At 32.0% G+C, this 17,991-nt stretch overlaps 2 protein-coding genes and 1 pseudogene across 6 annotated transcripts; 2 read left to right on the plus strand and 1 right to left on the minus strand.

Annotated features, from left to right (window-relative positions):
• The first annotated feature begins 1,307 nt into the window (after positions 1-1,307).
• Positions 1,308-8,993, plus strand: LOC105799028 (UDP-N-acetylglucosamine transferase subunit ALG14). Of its 5 annotated transcripts, none has more exons than XM_052621078.1 (7): positions 1,308-1,696; positions 1,781-1,920; positions 2,971-3,114; positions 3,225-3,284; positions 3,439-3,489; positions 3,574-3,638; positions 5,397-8,993. In XM_052621078.1, exons 1-6 carry the CDS (start codon positions 1,513-1,515, stop codon positions 3,613-3,615), a joined length of 621 nt encoding a protein of 206 aa, XP_052477038.1. In that variant the 5' UTR covers positions 1,308-1,512; the 3' UTR covers positions 3,616-3,638; positions 5,397-8,993. The 5 variants fall into 5 exon arrangements, 4 of the variants coding, with proteins under 4 accessions (XP_052477038.1, XP_052477039.1, XP_012484801.1 ...); XM_052621079.1 differs by having other exon boundaries at positions 6,111-8,993; XR_008188852.1 differs by having other exon boundaries at positions 3,439-5,916; positions 6,111-8,993.
• Positions 5,442-8,666, minus strand: LOC105799025 (probable purine permease 10). Its single transcript, XM_012629343.2, has 2 exons — positions 8,630-8,666; positions 5,442-6,553 (listed from the first exon to the last, which is right to left on the minus strand). Exons 1-2 carry the CDS (start codon positions 8,664-8,666, stop codon positions 5,442-5,444), a joined length of 1,149 nt encoding a protein of 382 aa, XP_012484797.2.
• On the plus strand, positions 8,676-11,536 carry LOC105797636 (protein STRICTOSIDINE SYNTHASE-LIKE 10-like; annotated as a pseudogene).
• The last annotated feature ends 6,455 nt before the right edge of the window (positions 11,537-17,991 follow it).

Raw genomic sequence — 17,991 nt, forward strand, 5'->3', positions numbered from 1 at the left:
TTCATTAAAATAAGAATAACATTTCATTATCAAATCAGAATGTCATATCATAATTTACTTTTAGCCCTTATTAATTGGATGCAGACACAAGTATGGGTATGCAGATTAATCCTCTAACACTCTATAATAAACACCAAAACTCTGATCAAGTATAAATGCACTGATCCCTCTAACACTCCACAAAATGAATCACACCAAGGTGCTAGAATGTATTGCACTAATGTGACAGAATGCTCCCACCAACAACATATACAAATCCTATGACAGGCCAACTATACCCTGACTATATCTAGCATTGTTTAATAGGACGGTTTCATAATTCCATAGTACCATTACATGCAATATTCATAGTTTCGATCTTTTATACCAACCATACACATATAATTTTTCTCAATATCATTCTATAACATTTAATCAACAAGAACACATAATTTCACATATTACTCGTCATAATGCCATAGTGTTTAACATTATAATTTCATAGTAAATTCTACATGCACATACCTAGCAAAATTACCAAATGTGTCGAAGGCCACCAAAGCATAATCAAACATACTCAGAGTATCATTTATCACTAGCAAATCAACAGACTTAATTACTTAATTAAATTCATGAAAAATAAAACAAATTACGAAAGTACAGACATTACTTCATTCATTTCATTATACTTTCATAGTGTCAATCATATCTTATACATCTACTTAACCGTCTTAATAGTAAATGATATTATAGTCAACTAAATTTATCATGGTACAACTTATTTTATAATACAAATATGATTTAAGCCTTCATTTATAATTAAGTCCATTTATAGTTTATCACCAATTAATCATTCATGTTCATTTTTCAATAATAAACACTTAATTATTATTTATTATTTATTAAAATCATCACGAATAAATAACACACCCATCATTACTATAAGATTAGATACTTAGTAGATATGTAAAGAAGGCAAATTATGTTAGCACAAACCAATTTCGCTATCCTAGGCCCGTTTTACAATTTAGTCATGATTCTAAAAATATTGAGCTTAAATTTGTTGAATTTTTAGAATTAAGATCAAGTTGATAAAATATGTACACATAATTGGCTAAATTTATTATTTTACTAATAGAAATTATGTACAATTGACCTTGATTAATTGTCCTTGTTCACTTTTGAAATCGGGAGGATTAATTTGTTACATTTGTTTTATAAGAGATCAATTTGCTCAATATCAAAATTAAGAAGGGCTGGAGAGGTGTTTTTACCTTAAATAACCATTAAAAAATAAAAACGCCGTGGAATCGCGGTAAGACCAGGTCTCCACCCAGGGGCGGCGGAGCTTTTGTATCGTTGAATGCAACTTTATAAGCATTTTTTTCTCTTCTCATTTTCTGTCAAAATATTATTCTTAATTGAAATAATATAATTTAGAATAATATTTTCAATTTCACTATATATATTTCAATTCCTTAATCTCGGTTCACAGTTCATCCAGCACGTAATTTCATTGAGAAAGATCAAGAAATGGAGAAGAACAGTAGCTTTTGCTTTGCAAATTTATCTTCAAATCTTCCGATCACTTGTTTGATCACTTTCATCACCATTTTCCTACACCGAGTTCTTAACGTCATTTACCGAACCGGCAAGCCACTAGGCAAAAGAGTTTCTCCGCAGCGGCCTCTCAGCACTCTCATTGTTTTAGGTTCAGGTGCGCTTTTTTGTTTTTTCTTATTTGCTTTTGATTTTACGATGTTTGATTATGATCTTCAGATCGTATGATTTCTCGGTATAGGAGGTCATACAGCGGAGATGATTAATCTCTTGTTAGTTTTGCGAAAGGAAAGGTTTACACCGAGGTTCTATATCGCCGCTGCTACTGATAATATGAGTCTTCAAAAAGCTCGTGTATTGGAGAATTCTTTGGCTGATTCGGTAACTTCATTTTTCTCTTCATTCTCTCATAAATTGCTATTAAGATTTTGTTCATTGCCTTTTGTTCTTTTATTCGTTGGATTTCGATTTGTTTAATGTGATTTTGTGTTTGTATGATTACTATTTATATATTATAGTTCAATGAAATCATCTGTCATCTTATGTCTGGAATCATGAGTTTGGAAATTTGGATTTGGATTGCATTTGCTTATATGAATTCTGAGAATGAGATGCATGCATTATGAATAAATTATATATGTAAAAGATAGAAAACATTTATTTCAATTTCATAATCCTCTATAGGAGTTTCAAATTCACAACTAAGTTGACATCCAGCAAATATATGTACTTGGTGAAGTAATCATGAATGTTACATTTATATGTCTTTTACCACACAACTTACGATATTTTTGAAATTCAAGTTCTCAAAAGCCATCTTGAACCATTTATCTATTATTTAGATTTTCTTGTTACTTCCTTTTTTGCCCCCTTGTATGTGAATGTAGTTAACTTTTTACCTCTTTTCTTGGAAAAATCACAATTTAATTTCCATTGATAAGCAATGTTCTAAATCTTTCACAACAGAGAGCCTAATTTCAGACTTTCATGTATGATTTATTGGACAATCACCGACCCTAGACTGTCCAAGAAACTAGATCCAATAATTTCTTCCTGGCATAAGTATTTTTCAGAACTTCTTTTTTGCTCTTATGTCTTCGTTTTGAATGATCTTGCCAGATTTCTTATATTAGTAGTACTACTATTTTGCTGTTTTTCTATCTATTTTACTCTTACACTTCATTTTTGTTGAGGCACCTGCATTCAACACCTGTGTTTGTCGCTTATATTGATGAGGATACAGGGACATAGCCTTCCAAATACAAAGAAAATCTTGAACAAAAAATTGAACTTACCTGTGTTTGTCACTTATATGGATGAGGAGATAATTGCTGCAGTTCTGCTTCTTAAGAAGCAGAACTGTGGTTCATAATCATGTTCCTGTTTTTTCTGTTCATAAAAGAGGTTTCCTTAACTTTATTTCAATCACAGAGTGAGACCAAGGGACTCTCTGCAGAATTTATGGAGATCTATAGAAGCAGGGAAGTTGGTCAATCATATGTAACTTCTGTTTGGACAACTTTAGTTGCCATGGCTCATGCATTGTGGCTGATGATTAAAATCAGACCTCAAGTGGTATTTTTCTGCCTCTGTTCTGTTTTTCTTCTCTTCCAATTTTGTTGCATTTGCTTAAAAGCGATGTTTGCGCTCAAGTTTCTTTCTAAAAACTTTGTTCTTCATTACAGGTTCTTTGCAATGGCCCTGGTACTTGTATTCCTCTATGTGTAATTGCATTCTTTTTCAAGGTTTGCATTTTCCTTCCTAACCCATTTTATTTTGTATTCCCTTTCTCCGTTGGGATTTTTCCAAATAGGAAAAAAGAAGATAAGTTCAATGCATACATTTCTACTTCTAAGAAAATTGGAGGTTAGCCATTTTTCTTTCGAATTTTGCTTGCAGGTGGTTGGAATTCGATGGTCATCCATTTTTTATGTTGAGAGCATTGCAAGAGTAAAAAGACTCTCTTTAAGTGGTTTGTTGCTTTACAAGTTAAGGATTGCTGATCAGTTCTTTGTGCAATGGCCGCAACTGCAGAGAAAATACCCTCGGACTCATTATGTAGGTTGCCTGATGTAGATAATTAAGTCAGCTGCTGATGGGTACTCTCACTTAACTTCTTAGATTATTTTCTTATTATCATATTCTACTATATAAAGTTTCTTTCCCTCCACTAAGATTTTTGTATTTTTGTGTTGAGTTGGGTTCATTACTACAACATGATTTAATGTAGACTCTGATATTTGGCAAAAAGAACAATAGGATGTTATATAAATCAGCTCAAAATTTCAGTAGTAACATTACAATTGATCTTTTAACAAAGACCATATATATTAAGAGACTTCCAGCTTATTATTTCACAGCCTGAATGTGAAGTCTTTAGGAATAAGTTTTTTAGGCATGCAGGTCCTAGGGTCTATACCCGGGTGTAAATAAGGCCTAATTTAACTCTGTTATTTTATTATTTATTATGTATTTGTATTTACATTATTGTCCCTAGCATTTGAGGATGGTTTTTGACTTTTTGTGTGTTATTTGTATTTAAATTATTGTCCCTAGTAGTTAATGACAGTTATTGTGTGATATTTGTATTAAAGAAAGGTTTACTATTTGATGTATTAACAGTGTATATAATTCTACACCATCAATGAACCAGATGATACTGCATCATTAGAAATGAAATTAATTGATTCTAGTTCATTGATAGTGTATACAATATTAGTGCATCAAATATAAATCCTTAAAAATAAGTGAAGACAGGGGTGGCCTGATGGTTTGTAGGAAAGGTCCTAGGTACCTTGGGAGTCACTGTATTTCCAGTATTGTTAATGCGCTTTAAGATTTACAAAATCTGTTGATGGCAATAAAGATTATTAGATTGTGTTCAGTGTTCTGTTTGGTTTTTGTGTTTGAAGGGTTCATGTGATAAAGTTAGGAAAGAGTTTCTGGTTTCCTAACAAAGTTCTGGATCAACTTCTGTTTCTGTGATTTTGTAAAGTAGATTAGTTAATATGATTAAATTCCTACATAGCTTGGTCCAAATTTCCTATCCTTTTTCTACTATTTTTGCCTCTAACTTTATATCATTTTTTGGATGAGAGCAAGCAACATTGCATTATTTGTTTAGGTTCTTGAGCTATCTTGGAGATTTGGCTTGAATAATCATATATATTTTTTAAGCTTGGATTGAACATTGAGAATTCTTACGTATATGTCACAAACCAGCCAGCAAGGAACTAGTGTGTATGACTCACTGAAGTTTGACTCATTTCCAAGCATTCTCTCTCTAGTTTGTGATATAGTACCTATATTCAGGGCGAATGCACCAGTTTCTAAGATTTAAAATAAACCTGATAAAGAGCCTTGACTTGGCTTATTAACTATGAGCTTCAATGAACCCTATTGACATGTTGATCATTAATGGCTGTTCATTTAGCCGAACATAAACATGTTTCTTTCTTTCTTTTTTGCACATCAGTAATGGGTTGATTCTTAGATTCATTTGTCTAATCTTCCCTGTTGTTTTTGAACACACCATTGTTTTATGGCATCTTTCTTTTCTCTGTTTTTACTCCCTCCTGCTTTTGCTTTTATACACACTGTTACAGAATGGGGCTAGTGGAAACCAATTAGATAATTATTTTCTTCTCCTATACCAACTAGCATGGTCTAGCTTGGTGCTTTAGTTAAGCTGTATCACTAGCCATTTCGGATGAAGTTATATCCAAAACAGAGAATACGTGGGCATTACTGAATTGTATTTAGTTTGCTAGAGCTATTTTAGAGTTTGGTTATCTATGACTCTGCATTGAGAAGGATGAAGAAAGATTACTTTTGGGGTTGTATTTCTTGTTTTGCAGAAAATGACAATCTCATATAGAACTGTGGAAGCCATACTTAATCTGTTAACTAGCCTCTTCGAGTAAAGGACTCTTCGAAACTTCACTACCGTTTCGATATTCATTCTTAGAGCTTTGATTGTCAAGATAACACTGGTAAACATATGAAACAAAGCCCCATATCGCCAAGACCATGGCAATTGCCTTCACTGCATCCATTTTGTCATGGAAAAAGATCACAGCTAGAATTGGAATAACAGGCAAACCCAAGACACTTATGGCATTGGAGAAGAGCGAAGAAACTTTGAAAATCAATCCCATTGCGCCGATGACAAAAAGCTGTGAAGCTATAGCTGTTTCAATCAGGGTCATTGCATAGGAAAACTTACCGAGTTCAAACTCTTCTACTTCTATTGACAAACCTTTCCATTCTCCGCTGATGAAAAGTCCCAGAATGGCAGCAGAAGTCGCAACTAGTGACTGATATATAACCATTTCGAACACCTTTGCGTGTGTTTCTCCTTTTAGAAGCTTTCTGAAGGTGAGTTGTGTTAGAGAAAGCATCAAACCGTACCCAGCAGAAGCACCAATGGTGCAAATGAATCCGATTGCATATTTTCCTTTAGGGACTTCAACATGGCTTGCTGGATTGGTTTGAAATATCAGGAGGGAGGAGGATATTGTTAGTAGAACTAGTGAATTGATTATAAATGGAGTGAACTTTTGTGAATGTAGGAAGAATGAGAAGAGAGCATTGAAGGCCAATTGGGATGCACAAATGAGGGAAAAAGTCGATACCGGAAGGTGTAAGAGTCCAATAGAATACATCAAGCTGTATGCCACTAGGCAAATACCGAAAGAGAAATAGACCAATGCCAGTATGACCGCTGATGGCTGCCGTATCTGCTCATTTTTGGTGCAACTTTTTGGTGGTGCTAAGCAGTAACATAGTATGACAATTGGGAAGCCTGCGAGTTGTGCGAGTGTAGCAACCCATACGCTCTTCCCGCCTTTGTCATAGTATAGGCGCCCCAAGAGTGTTGATGCCGACTGACCGAAGATTACAAAGAATGCATACATGATGATGTTGATCCACCACTTATAGTTCCTTGGTTCATGGCTTGCCAGTTTCTTGCTATTCTGATATTGAGGTGAGTTTTCTTCCTTTACTTCTTGAACTGTTAGAAAAACATTTGAATAATTGTCAAATGGGTTTCTTTATCTGTTATATTTTGCAAACCTAAAATGTCTGCTTTTTCTCTATGTCGTTTCGACTCATCATTTTTCTTGAAGAATTAATATCTAACATTCATTCCGACATTGCAAACCTAAATGCATGAATATAACATGAAAAAAATAATAAAAGCATAATACGACATGACAACAAAACAAATCTATAATATGTATAAAAACATAAATGTAAATAATCTTTTGAACTGATGAAAATTATTTTTATTGCTTATTGTTTACTAAATCGATATCAGGATAAAATTTTAATATCATTAAAATTTAATATAGGTTCAATTATGCTTGGTATATATGTTAAATTATACTTTCAATGTAATTTAAAATTATTCAATGTTGAATTAAAATTTTGATGGGTATTTTAAATATATACTATAAAATTAAAATTTATTACTATAAAATAGATGCATTGCATTTGGGCATTTTCATTCAAGTGGTAGCTTAAAAAATCACTAAAATGGTTTGGCTTTCATTATTTTTATTCTATTGTTTGAAAATTTTTCATTCTATAATATTTTAATTATCAAAATAATTTATAAATTTTGATCATTTTGGCAATTTGAATGAAGTAAAAATATATCATTTAATGAAATAAAAATTAAGAATGTAAAATCACATGCTAACATGTATGATATTAAAACTTATATAACACATGAATTTGCCAATATCTATATAAAACAAACTATTAATATATTGAAAAGAATTATATAAACATTACTACTTTAAATGCTAATATTATATGAAAAATAATATCAATTGTCAGATTTGTTAGAAACAAAAGCCTAGATATGCAAATTAAACATATAACTTCATCATTGTAATGAGTAAGAAAATTATTTTGATAACACTTTTAAAATAAAACATCATAACGCTTAAAAAGTAAAATTAAGTTGTAAAAAGCAAAGTGATAATCAGATAATAATTCTAATTAATCATGTTGCATTATTTCTTGGCATCTCTCTACATCCATAAAAGGAAAAAATAAAGAAACAAAAAGCCGTAAAAATGATCAATTCCTTCTAAACTCTATAATATTAAGGCTTAACTACAAATTGGTCCCTAAACCATATCATTTTTTCCACTTAGGTACTTAAGGCCTTTTTTAGTCTAAAGTGGTACCTAAACCATCAATTTTGTTTCATTCTATCCCACATACGAAGTCAAAGAACATGCCACATGCCATGTTCTTATTGGCTGGTATAATGTTTTGGGTAAAATGAGACGTTCATTTTTTTTACTATAACGAGATTCATAGTTTAGGTACCACTTTTGATGATAAAGAACTTTTAGGTTACTAACTGAGAAAAGTGGTAAAGTGGTATAATTTGAGGTTTAATTTTATATTTAAGTCTAATATTAATTGTAAAATGAATCAAATAGGCAAAAAAAAATGTTATGTTCAAAATTCAATCCATTTTTCAATCAGATCTTATTTTTTGTTTAAGCCTTTCTCTAAGCCTAATAAATTGTTAATCTTCTCAAATATCGGACAATTTTTTAGCATAGGCAAAAAAATCCGACCCTCAAAAAGCTGTAGTGCTGTTAGAGACATATTTGATTGGCCGATTGAAACAGAAAATAGTAGTTTGACCGGTGTCATATGATCGAATAGGGAGAATCATTGTGAGCCAGTAAAAATTGGAAAGTGAAATAAAAAAACCGGTCTGATTCTTACAACATTGCTTCTAGAGGTAGAGATTGTTGCTTTGACTTTGAAACCTAAAACATAGTGATAGAGCATAGAGATTAAACAAGAGAGTTGGCTTGATTGCTATCTTTCTGTAAATAACAACAGAAATATAGAGAACTCTAAAATCCATTTTGTAGTTTGCTTCTCTGATATTCATGTGTGCTTTTTCTATGTTGGTCCCTTTATTTATATTTGGTATTTGTGTTCGACTTATATGACATGAGAATATGATCCCATAAAATATACTAGAAGAACTTTTATATAAGATACGTACCCGTATTTGATATATGAATTTGAGTAAACATAGGAGTCTACTTACCAATGATGTGGAGTTGAACTTCTTGAGTTTTTCCCATATTCAAAACATGAAGAGGTTCGAAAAAGCAGCCCCCGGTTAGAGAAGGAGAGAAAAGAGGAGATAGTTTAACAAAATAGGGATGTATGTATGTATGTAAAGTATAGCAGCTAATTGTGAATGGCAATTTAAGTATCCAACGGAAGAAAAAGAAAGGTATCCAGTTCCATCCATATGAAGCATGAGGACGATGACGACCGCATCTTGTTTCTTTCTTTTTTGTCTTGTCGTCTTTATTGTTTGTGATTGAGTATGTGTTCAATACATGCATGTTCAAAATTCATTACATATTTTTCGATTTATTTGAAGGGTTATATTTCTTCACTCATGTCCGAATGTGTGTCGTATTTCAAAGGAGGAAGCAACATAAAGCATAACCATATTATCATCTGTCATGAATCTTTTTTTACAAATTTGAGAATGGTGGGTATGTATATGTACATTGACCTTGTGCAGAAATGAAACATGTGCATGGTTTGAGTTTGATGGGGGCTTCTTAGTTTGCAATAAATAGTTTAGTTTATATATCAATTGCAATATCTACATCTTCAATAACAGGAAATGCACATGGCTTATCAAATGCATCACTCATGATCACGCAATTTAGTGCCTTGGATTTTGACCATTTTGTAAAATGATGATGATGCTTTCTTTTTGGTGCTAAACTTGAACTATCTCATTTACACTAGATCTCCATCACAAAGGAGATGGCTTTTTTCTTTGCTCTTGCGGCTTCCTCAGGCCTTAGAGCGCAGCATCGCCTGGGATGCTATGCGTCGAGTCTTAAGTGTATTTGGGTTTTATGACAATAACAATGTATCTTTGCTTGGTCCTACCTTGGAAATTATCCACATTAAAATGGATCTTGTCATAATGGCCAAAAGCCCAAGTTACCGGCTTGATTCCTTCTTTGCTCTATTGTTGGATAACAGAAATTTTGATGTTCCAAAGTGACGATTTGGATGTCCTTTTACCTGGTTAGGCGGCTTCGCCGTGCCTTGGTCGTCGACCCTTTGCTATTTCCGGATTCTCCGACTCAGTTTATTAATAAAAAAAAAAATCTATATGAACATTGATAAAATAAAGGTTAAATTGTGCTATTAGTCCATGTATAAAGGCTTAATATAGTAGAATTTGACCTTAAATGAACTTTTGCTTTGGTCGACTGAACCAAAAACTGAAATAATAATTGAAAAAGAAAATCACCAATGGATTAACAGAATAAACAGATTTAATAAATTATGATTTTTTTATTAATTCAAATACAGCTAAAATAAAACATGACTTAATTTGTTTAAATACAAACTTATGATTAAACTAGAATTACTTATTTCTATTTATATAAACATGACTTAAATTTGTACACGTAAACTTATAAAACAACACGATTTAGGTTTAAATAAAAAAATTAAAATTTATAATAATAATAATAATAATAATAATAAAAAGAATTACATTTAAACCAACGTTAACTATAGCTCCCACTAATTTAATTTAATCGAAATTCTGATTTATGTAAATTACTTGCTCTATAAATATATATCTCAGCTTCATTCTTCAATTACTGTTTCTTTAACTGTTATATATTTTAATTCTTTGCTTAATTCAATGATGATGAATTCATTCAAGTTTTTGTTTCTTATGTTTTGCTTCGTTTTCATCAATCAATCTTATCAGAGTCGTACTGTTATTCCAAAAAGTTATAATCAACTTAATCTTACTGATGTTGCAGGACTCGAGAGCATCGCCTTCGATTGTAAAGGCGAAGGGCCATACGTTGGTGTATCCGACGAGAGAATACTTAAGCATGAACCGAATTTTGGTTGGAAAGAATTTGCTATTCCTTCATTAACCAAGTATTAATTTATCATCATCTTTTTTTTTTATCATTTTGTTGACATAATAGTGAACTAATTGACAGGTTTTTTTTCTTTGTTGGATCAGGGAAAGGAGGTTATGTGACGGGTCGACAAATCCCATGCTTGAACCTATATGCGGAAGGACTTTGGGTTTAAATTTTAACAAAGCAACATGCAATCTTTATATTGCAGGCGCATACTTTGGTTTGCTAATGGTTGGGCCCAAAGGGGGCGTAGCACAAGTTCTTGCCAATTCATCCTAGGGAATCCCATTTAGATTTACAAATGGGTTAGACATCGATATCAACACGGGAGTTGTTTATTTTATAGATACCAATATTATTTTTCAAATGAGGTTTTTCTTATATTTTATTTAATTTAAGGTTGCTCTTGATACAAGTATTGTTTGTTATTTAAAACTCATGAATACTTGCATGTGTGTGTAGGTATGCGGACCTTTTATCGAGATCATCAACTGACTGAACTGGAAGATTGCTCAGATATGATCCGCGTGCAAAAAGGGCATCTGTAATGTACAAAGATGTTTCCGAATGGGGTAGCTTTGAGACAAAATCGTTGGCAGAAACTATACGAAAGAGAATATTGAAATTCAACCTTGAAGATGTTAATGGACTAAACAAAACAAGCCAAAAGTGTTTGCCGAGTTACCTAGAGTTCCCGATAACAGTAAGATGAATGAAAAAGTGGAATTCTGGGTGGCTTTGAACACAGGAAGGCTGGGAGAAACTAGTAATGATGGGCCGAATCCTATAGGAGTCAAATACGATGGAGAAGGTTCTATTTTACAAGAATTGGATAGGAATGGAGGAACTATATTTAATTCTATTAGTGAAGTGAACAAGGTGAATTGAACATTATATATAACATATATCTTAGCAAAGATCACCACATCGTAAGATAGCTTTAATGAATATAGCATATAAGCATACATACGTTTCATAAACATGACTATATACACACTTTGATCATCAACAATTCGTACCTTTCCATGAATTCATGACATTATCAATCGAAACATTTACCGTTCCTTCCCTTTACATGTCGTTGAACCACTTAGAATAATATCAGATACGCAGGAAATCTCACACAATGTGTGCTAACATATGGTTGAAACCATTCCTTTCATTTTCCTTTACATAAATGCTCTCTTGAGCCATAAATGGGTCTACTCACACAAGCTGTCTGTCAGAACGTAGCCATGCGATGCTGTTCACACAAGTTGTCGAGTATCCACAACAAATGCCAGAACTCAGCCACCGCTAGAACATTCAGGACCAGCACCCAAAACTTGATAACACTAATGACATGTCATTTGTATCCTATATATTCCTAAGGTTCAAACAGGACTCGATAGTCGTAACATCGTTGGATTTTCCGTCATGACATGATATGATAAACAATATAATAACATTTAAATCAAATACATTAAAATGCTATTTAAACATACGAACTTACCTCGATCACAAAACGGTGAAATAAGATCGACTAGTCCGACACTTTATCTTTCCCTCGATCTATATTCGTACGAGGCTTAACTTGATTTAAATAATCAAATTCAATCCATTCAATAACCATTCTATTCAATTCAATTCATAAATCATATTTTGCAAAAATTATGCTTTTACCCTTATTGTTTTTATTTTTTACAATTTAGTCTTTAAGCTCGTAAATTAAAATTCATACAATTTTATCCCTACCCAAGCTAGCTGAATTCCATATAAGTCCATATTAACTCATACAATTCATTATTTCACAATTTTCACCTTGTATTTTACAAAATTTACAAATACAACCCTAATTGACAAATTCAACAAAAATCACTTTACAAAAGTTGTTTATATACCAATAAGGATTCATTTTCTTCCATCAAACATCAAAAGTCACATGAATGCATTCATGGCAAGACCCTAACCTTTTAAATTTTTTGCAAATTAGTCCCTGAGCTAGCTAGATTAAGCTACAACGACTTCAAAAACATAGAAATCATTAAAAACGGGACGAAATCAGACTTAAATGCACAAAGGAGACTTGGCTAAACCTTGAAACCTCTTCAATAGAGTTTCTAAGTTTTATTTTCTGTGGATGAAAGCTTGTTTGGAAGATGACATTTTGTTATTCTTTATTTTACTTAGCTTATTTTTTAATTTACTTATTTAACCTTTGATCTTTAACTTAAAAATTATATAATTCATGCCCATAAATGTCCACTCATATTTCAAATGGTATAATTACCATTTAAGTACTCTTAATTTGAGGTTCTATAGCTATTTGTTACTTTTATCTTATAGAACTTAAAATTTGCACCTTTTGCAATTTAGTCCTTTTTACCAAATTAAGCATGCAAACGATAAAATTTCTTAACGAAATTTTTACGACCTTGCTAATATTTCGTAGACATTAAAATAATAATAAAATAAATATTTTCATATCAGATTTGTGGTCCTGAAACTACTGTTCCGATTTTACTGAAAACAGGTTGTTACAATTGTACTACCAATTTCAAATTAATTTCATATCAACATATCATTTCATGCTTTATATCCACCTATCAAATTCAATTTCCAATTAATTTCATCATCTACACAAATATATATACCAATTTGATGTCCAATTTCATATGGTAATTCATGTGAACATTTAACATTATGCTTTCAGTTAGTAAAGTCTAATTCACTTTCATGTAATATCAAATTTGAGTATTCATTTTACTATCTCATCTATTGAATCATTCATATTCAAACCGGTCCTCAGTGCTCGTTTTTAACCGCTTCGCATGATTTTTCACATGCTATCAATTATCACATTTCACATAAATAACCGTTTAGCCAGTTTACGTTTTATAACCCCTATTAGTTGGACATGGACCAAGGACGGATACACGGATCATCCGACCACCACGTCAATCTGGCAGTCAGTGCCTCATCGAAACGATCGAAGTATAATTTGTGCCTAACACTCATCGGTATAGTTATCGGGCAGCCAGTTTACGTTTTATAACCCCTATTAGATGAGCACGGACCAAGGACAGATACACGGATCATCAAAACATCATGTCAATCTGGCAATCAGTGCCTCATCAAAACGACTGAAGTAAAATTTACGCCTAACACTCATCAATATATCCAATGTAAAATGTGTGCCTAGCAGTTATCAGAAAGTCAGAAGTAATATACGCCTAGAGCTCATCGGTATATAACGAAGTATAACTTGTACATAATCTAATCTTATGGCATGCCAACTATATTCGACTATGCCCGAACAGTTAATAAGGTAACTAATGTTTCAATTGCATATTATAAACCGATTCAAATTACATGATCCCATACCATTTTCATCATCAATACGTATCATATATCACATATCATTTATCAATTCATATCATGCTTGTTCTATTGTATTCAATTCAATCCAATTCTTGACATTCGATATTATCATGTATAAACCGAGTCAGGAAACAGTAGTACGCTTACTTCAATAGGTAGATTTGCGACAATCACATGCATGTATATTATCCATATGTATATGTATTTATGCATTGAACTTGAACTACGACTCTCGTCTTTCCCTTCTCACTTGACAGCCTGATGCCACCTTAATTGCTCACTTTCATAAAAGATAGGGATTAAATTGCTCCAAAATTTTTGAGAGGGAATGGAGAGATCATTTTACCCTTATTTTTACATTGGTTAAATATAATTATTTGTGTACAATATATAAATATAAAATGACGTTATATAATTTTTTGTATAACATTGCACAAAATAAAAGTTCATGAATAAAATTGCACATTAAACTAAAGTTCATGTATTGCTTTGAGATTTGTCCTTATTTAATTTAATAGTTAGAAATTTTAAGGACTCATTTGAGTATCAATTAAAGTTTGAGGGCTTATTAGAATGTAACAAAAATATAAGGGCTTATTTAACTACAATACTAAAGTTCAAAGGCTTATCAAATATATATTATCCCTTATATAAATTGGTACAATTTGCCCTTAATAAAAAATAAAAAATTGCATTTATCAATTTCGTCCCTTGTCTTGATTTTCCTCGTAGACGGTCGTAGCTCAATAAAACATGGGTCAATAAAAATTTCAAGAAATTTTTTTCCCGAGAAAATCTTTCCAGACTAGAAAAACAAAAATGGTCAGCTTTCTTTCTCATTTTCAACCATGTAGTCTTTCAAGTTTGGATTTTAAGAAAACAAATATATAATTTTGCGTTTTAATAATCGTTGGATTATCTAAACTTATTTACATCAACTTTGATTTTTTTTATTAATCCAAATACAACTAAGACTTAATTTCTCAAATATAGACTTATGATTAAACTAAAACTACATTTAAACCAACGTTAACTATACCTCCCACTAATTTAATTTCATCCAAATTCTAATGTAACAGGCCAATTCTACCCAGGCCCAAAACCAAATAAAAATAATAAATAAAAAGTCCAAATATCAAAAGTCCATTTACAATACTTACAAGCCCAAATTATATTCAACCCAAACAACCCAATTTACAAACTCAAAATTAACTTAAACCTAACCCAAAGTCTAAAGGCCCAAAACACTTAAAAATTTTCTGTAAAACCTAAACCCTAATTTCTTTCTGCCGTCGCACCCCTCCCCTCGATCACGCCTCCTGTGCCTCATCCTAAGGCTTGACCCCTCCTTTGCTGCCTTGCTCCAAAACGACAAAGGCGCCTCTTCTCCACCTCCGTCAACGCCTGCAAAAATTACAGGCAAAAATGTGGGTGTTTGCAGAACATAGGTTGATTTTGGGTCTAGTCAGAACAGTGGTTTCGGGACCACAAATCCGACAAGGAAAAAAAAATTTAAATTATGACATGGGTTGCATTATGATAAGAAGGTTGCATGAAAATACTGATATAAAAATTTTATCGATTTAGTGATAAATTAAGGAAATGAGAAATTTGTATAAAATGTAGAAATTGAATTCTAGAAGCTAGAAGGGGCTAAATAGCTATGAAATTCAAAACTACAGGTCCTTAAATGGTAAATACACTATGTAATAATCGATTTTTAGAAATGTCGAAAATAGTGGTACGAGATCACCAAATTTGGAAAATAAGCTTGTAAATTTTATTATTAATAAGTATGAGCCAAATATGATTTTAAAAGATTTTTGAATTAGTAATTTGTGTTTTATAAAAATTTATTAAGTCAAGAAATTGAGGAAAAGAGGTATCAAGACCTCGATGTCATAAATCAAGCCGTAAATATTTTTATAAATATTTACGAAGTGTCAATATGGTTGTGTTAAAGTTTCGTCAGAAAATTTTAATGTTTCGGCAGTTAATTAATTAAAAAGGACTAAATTGAAAAGATGCAAAACTTGCTAAAGTGATTAAATAGCTTAAAAATTAAATAAGGAAGGACTAAAAGAGTAAATGGACCAATATAAGTGGCCGAGATGGCATACCGTTAAAAAAATCAAAGATTTTTATGTATTTAAAGACAAAATTGGAATTACGATAAAGTTTATATGGCCAAATTTTATTTTAAGGATTTCAATACCATTTCTTCTTGAAATTTCGGTGGGAAACAACCATGGAAGAGGGTTTAGAGCTGGTCTTCCATATTTTAGCTTCAAGTAAGTTTAATTCTTGCTTTTTCCTTGAAATTTTTATATTTTTAGGCTTTTACAATTAGGTCCAACTTAGTATTCTACTAGTTTCTCAATTTGTTGAAAGTTTTGGAAGATACCGATGATAAGTTCATATAATTTTTGTTATTTTATGATGAAATTGAGATGTTAATGGATGTTTAAAGGTGTTTTATTAAAGAATTTTGGATGAAAAACATGTTTTAGGGATTAAATTGAAAAGTATTGAAATTATGGAAAAAATTCTAATTTTTCATGGAATCCATGGGTTTTTATTGATATGTATGAGAATTATTAGGCTTGAATCAAGGATTATATTGCAAGAATTTCATTTTTCGAGCTTAGGGACAAAATTGTCATGTATTAAAAGTTTAGGGTCAAATTGGTAATCAACATTTTACACTAAAACAGTTTTGGGCAGCAGCAGTGATCTAACTTTGAAAAATCACCAAAAATTATGGGAATTGAATTAGAAGATGAATAAAATATGAAATTAAAGGTTATTGAGTCTAGTTTCTCACAGAAGAAATGGTGTATGGTGAAATATATTTATTGTTGAAATGAAAATAAAATAAATATGCGAAAACCGAATAAATGATCAAATTGAGAGGAACGTCGGATTTGAGTACTTTTGATCAGTGATAAGTGATAAGCAGTAGCTTTAGCTACACTTATCTGATCAGTGACAAGTGACAAGTGACAAGTGATAAGTGGTAGCTTTAGCTACACTTATTTGATCAATGACAAGTGGCAAGTGACAAGTGATAGTTTTAGCTACACTTATCTAATCAGTGACAAGTGGCAAGTGATAAGTGATAGCTTCAGCTACACTTATCTGATCAGTGACAAGTGACAAGTGATAAATGGTAGCTTTAGCTACACTTATCTGATCAGTGATAAATGGCAAGTGATAAGTGGTAGCTTAGCTACACTTATCTGATCAGGGATAAGTGATAAGTGATCATACGTAAGACCATAGTTATACTATGGCAAAGTGGAAGTGAAGTACTCAATTTTCCGTAACCGTTCCCTAATTTGATTAAGGATGGTAAGGGACAAATGGGCCCAAAAGAATTAAAGTAAATGGATAAGTGGTAGTGTATTTATATCAGGATGATGTTGTTATTTAAGCTAAAGTGATATTTTCATTGCAAAATTGAGAATTTCATAAATGTGTTAATGAATGGTATAATCGATAAACGTTGAGTTAAATGGTAAATACGTATTAGTGTTAAACTTAATGACATTGAATGGTATGTGGATTAAATGGAAATTGCTAGTGATATGATTTAAATTGTTAGCATGAGAAATTGCGAATTGAATGAAATGGAAATGAAGCATTGAATTGCATGAGTATGTATCGGGTCTCGTAGGCCCTATTTATTAAGATTATAATATTTTGAGGATATATTGTGAAGAGTTATAAAAGCATGTTAATAATTTTGAAAGTTTTAATTTAGATGAAATTTTATAACTTGGTTAAATACGTTTACAAGTGTATGTGTTCTGGTAATGCCCCGTACCCTATTACGGTGTTGGATACGGGTAAGGGGTGTTACAGAATACATGCTAATGGTTTTATAATGGCCAGACAAATTATGAGATTCGGGTATTATTGGTCTTCCATGGAAGGGGATTGCATCAGTTATGCCAAGAAATGGCATAAGTGCCAAATTTATGGAGATAAAATTCATGTACCTTCTTCAGCTCTTCATGTTATGACTTCTCCATGGCCTTTCTCTATGTAGGGCATGGATGTCATTGGGTCAATCTCACCAGAAGCTTCCAATGGGCATCGATTCATCTTTGTGGTCATCGAT

Source organism: Gossypium raimondii, chromosome 9, assembly GCF_025698545.1.
Source record: "Gossypium raimondii isolate GPD5lz chromosome 9, ASM2569854v1, whole genome shotgun sequence".
NCBI lineage: Eukaryota > Viridiplantae > Streptophyta > Magnoliopsida > Malvales > Malvaceae > Gossypium > Gossypium raimondii.

What these genes read in the sequence shown, in the direction of transcription:
- LOC105799028 (XM_012629347.2), top strand. Translation starts at nt 1,513, where the DNA reads ATGGAGAAGAACAGTAGCTTTTGCTTTGCAAATTTATCTTCAAATCTT. An exon ending in TCTCATTGTTTTAGGTTCAG is followed by an intron (nt 1,697 to 1,780) that starts GTGCGCTTTTTT and finishes TTCTCGGTATAG; the next exon opens with GAGGTCATACAGCGGAGATG. An exon ending in TAATTGCATTCTTTTTCAAG is followed by an intron (nt 3,285 to 3,438) that starts GTTTGCATTTTC and finishes TTTTGCTTGCAG; the next exon opens with GTGGTTGGAATTCGATGGTC.
- LOC105799025 (XM_012629343.2), bottom strand. Translation starts at nt 8,666, where the DNA reads ATGGGAAAAACTCAAGAAGTTCAACTCCACATCATTG. An exon ending in AGTTCAACTCCACATCATTG is followed by an intron (nt 6,554 to 8,629) that starts GTAAGTAGACTC and finishes TTTTTCTAACAG; the next exon opens with TTCAAGAAGTAAAGGAAGAA.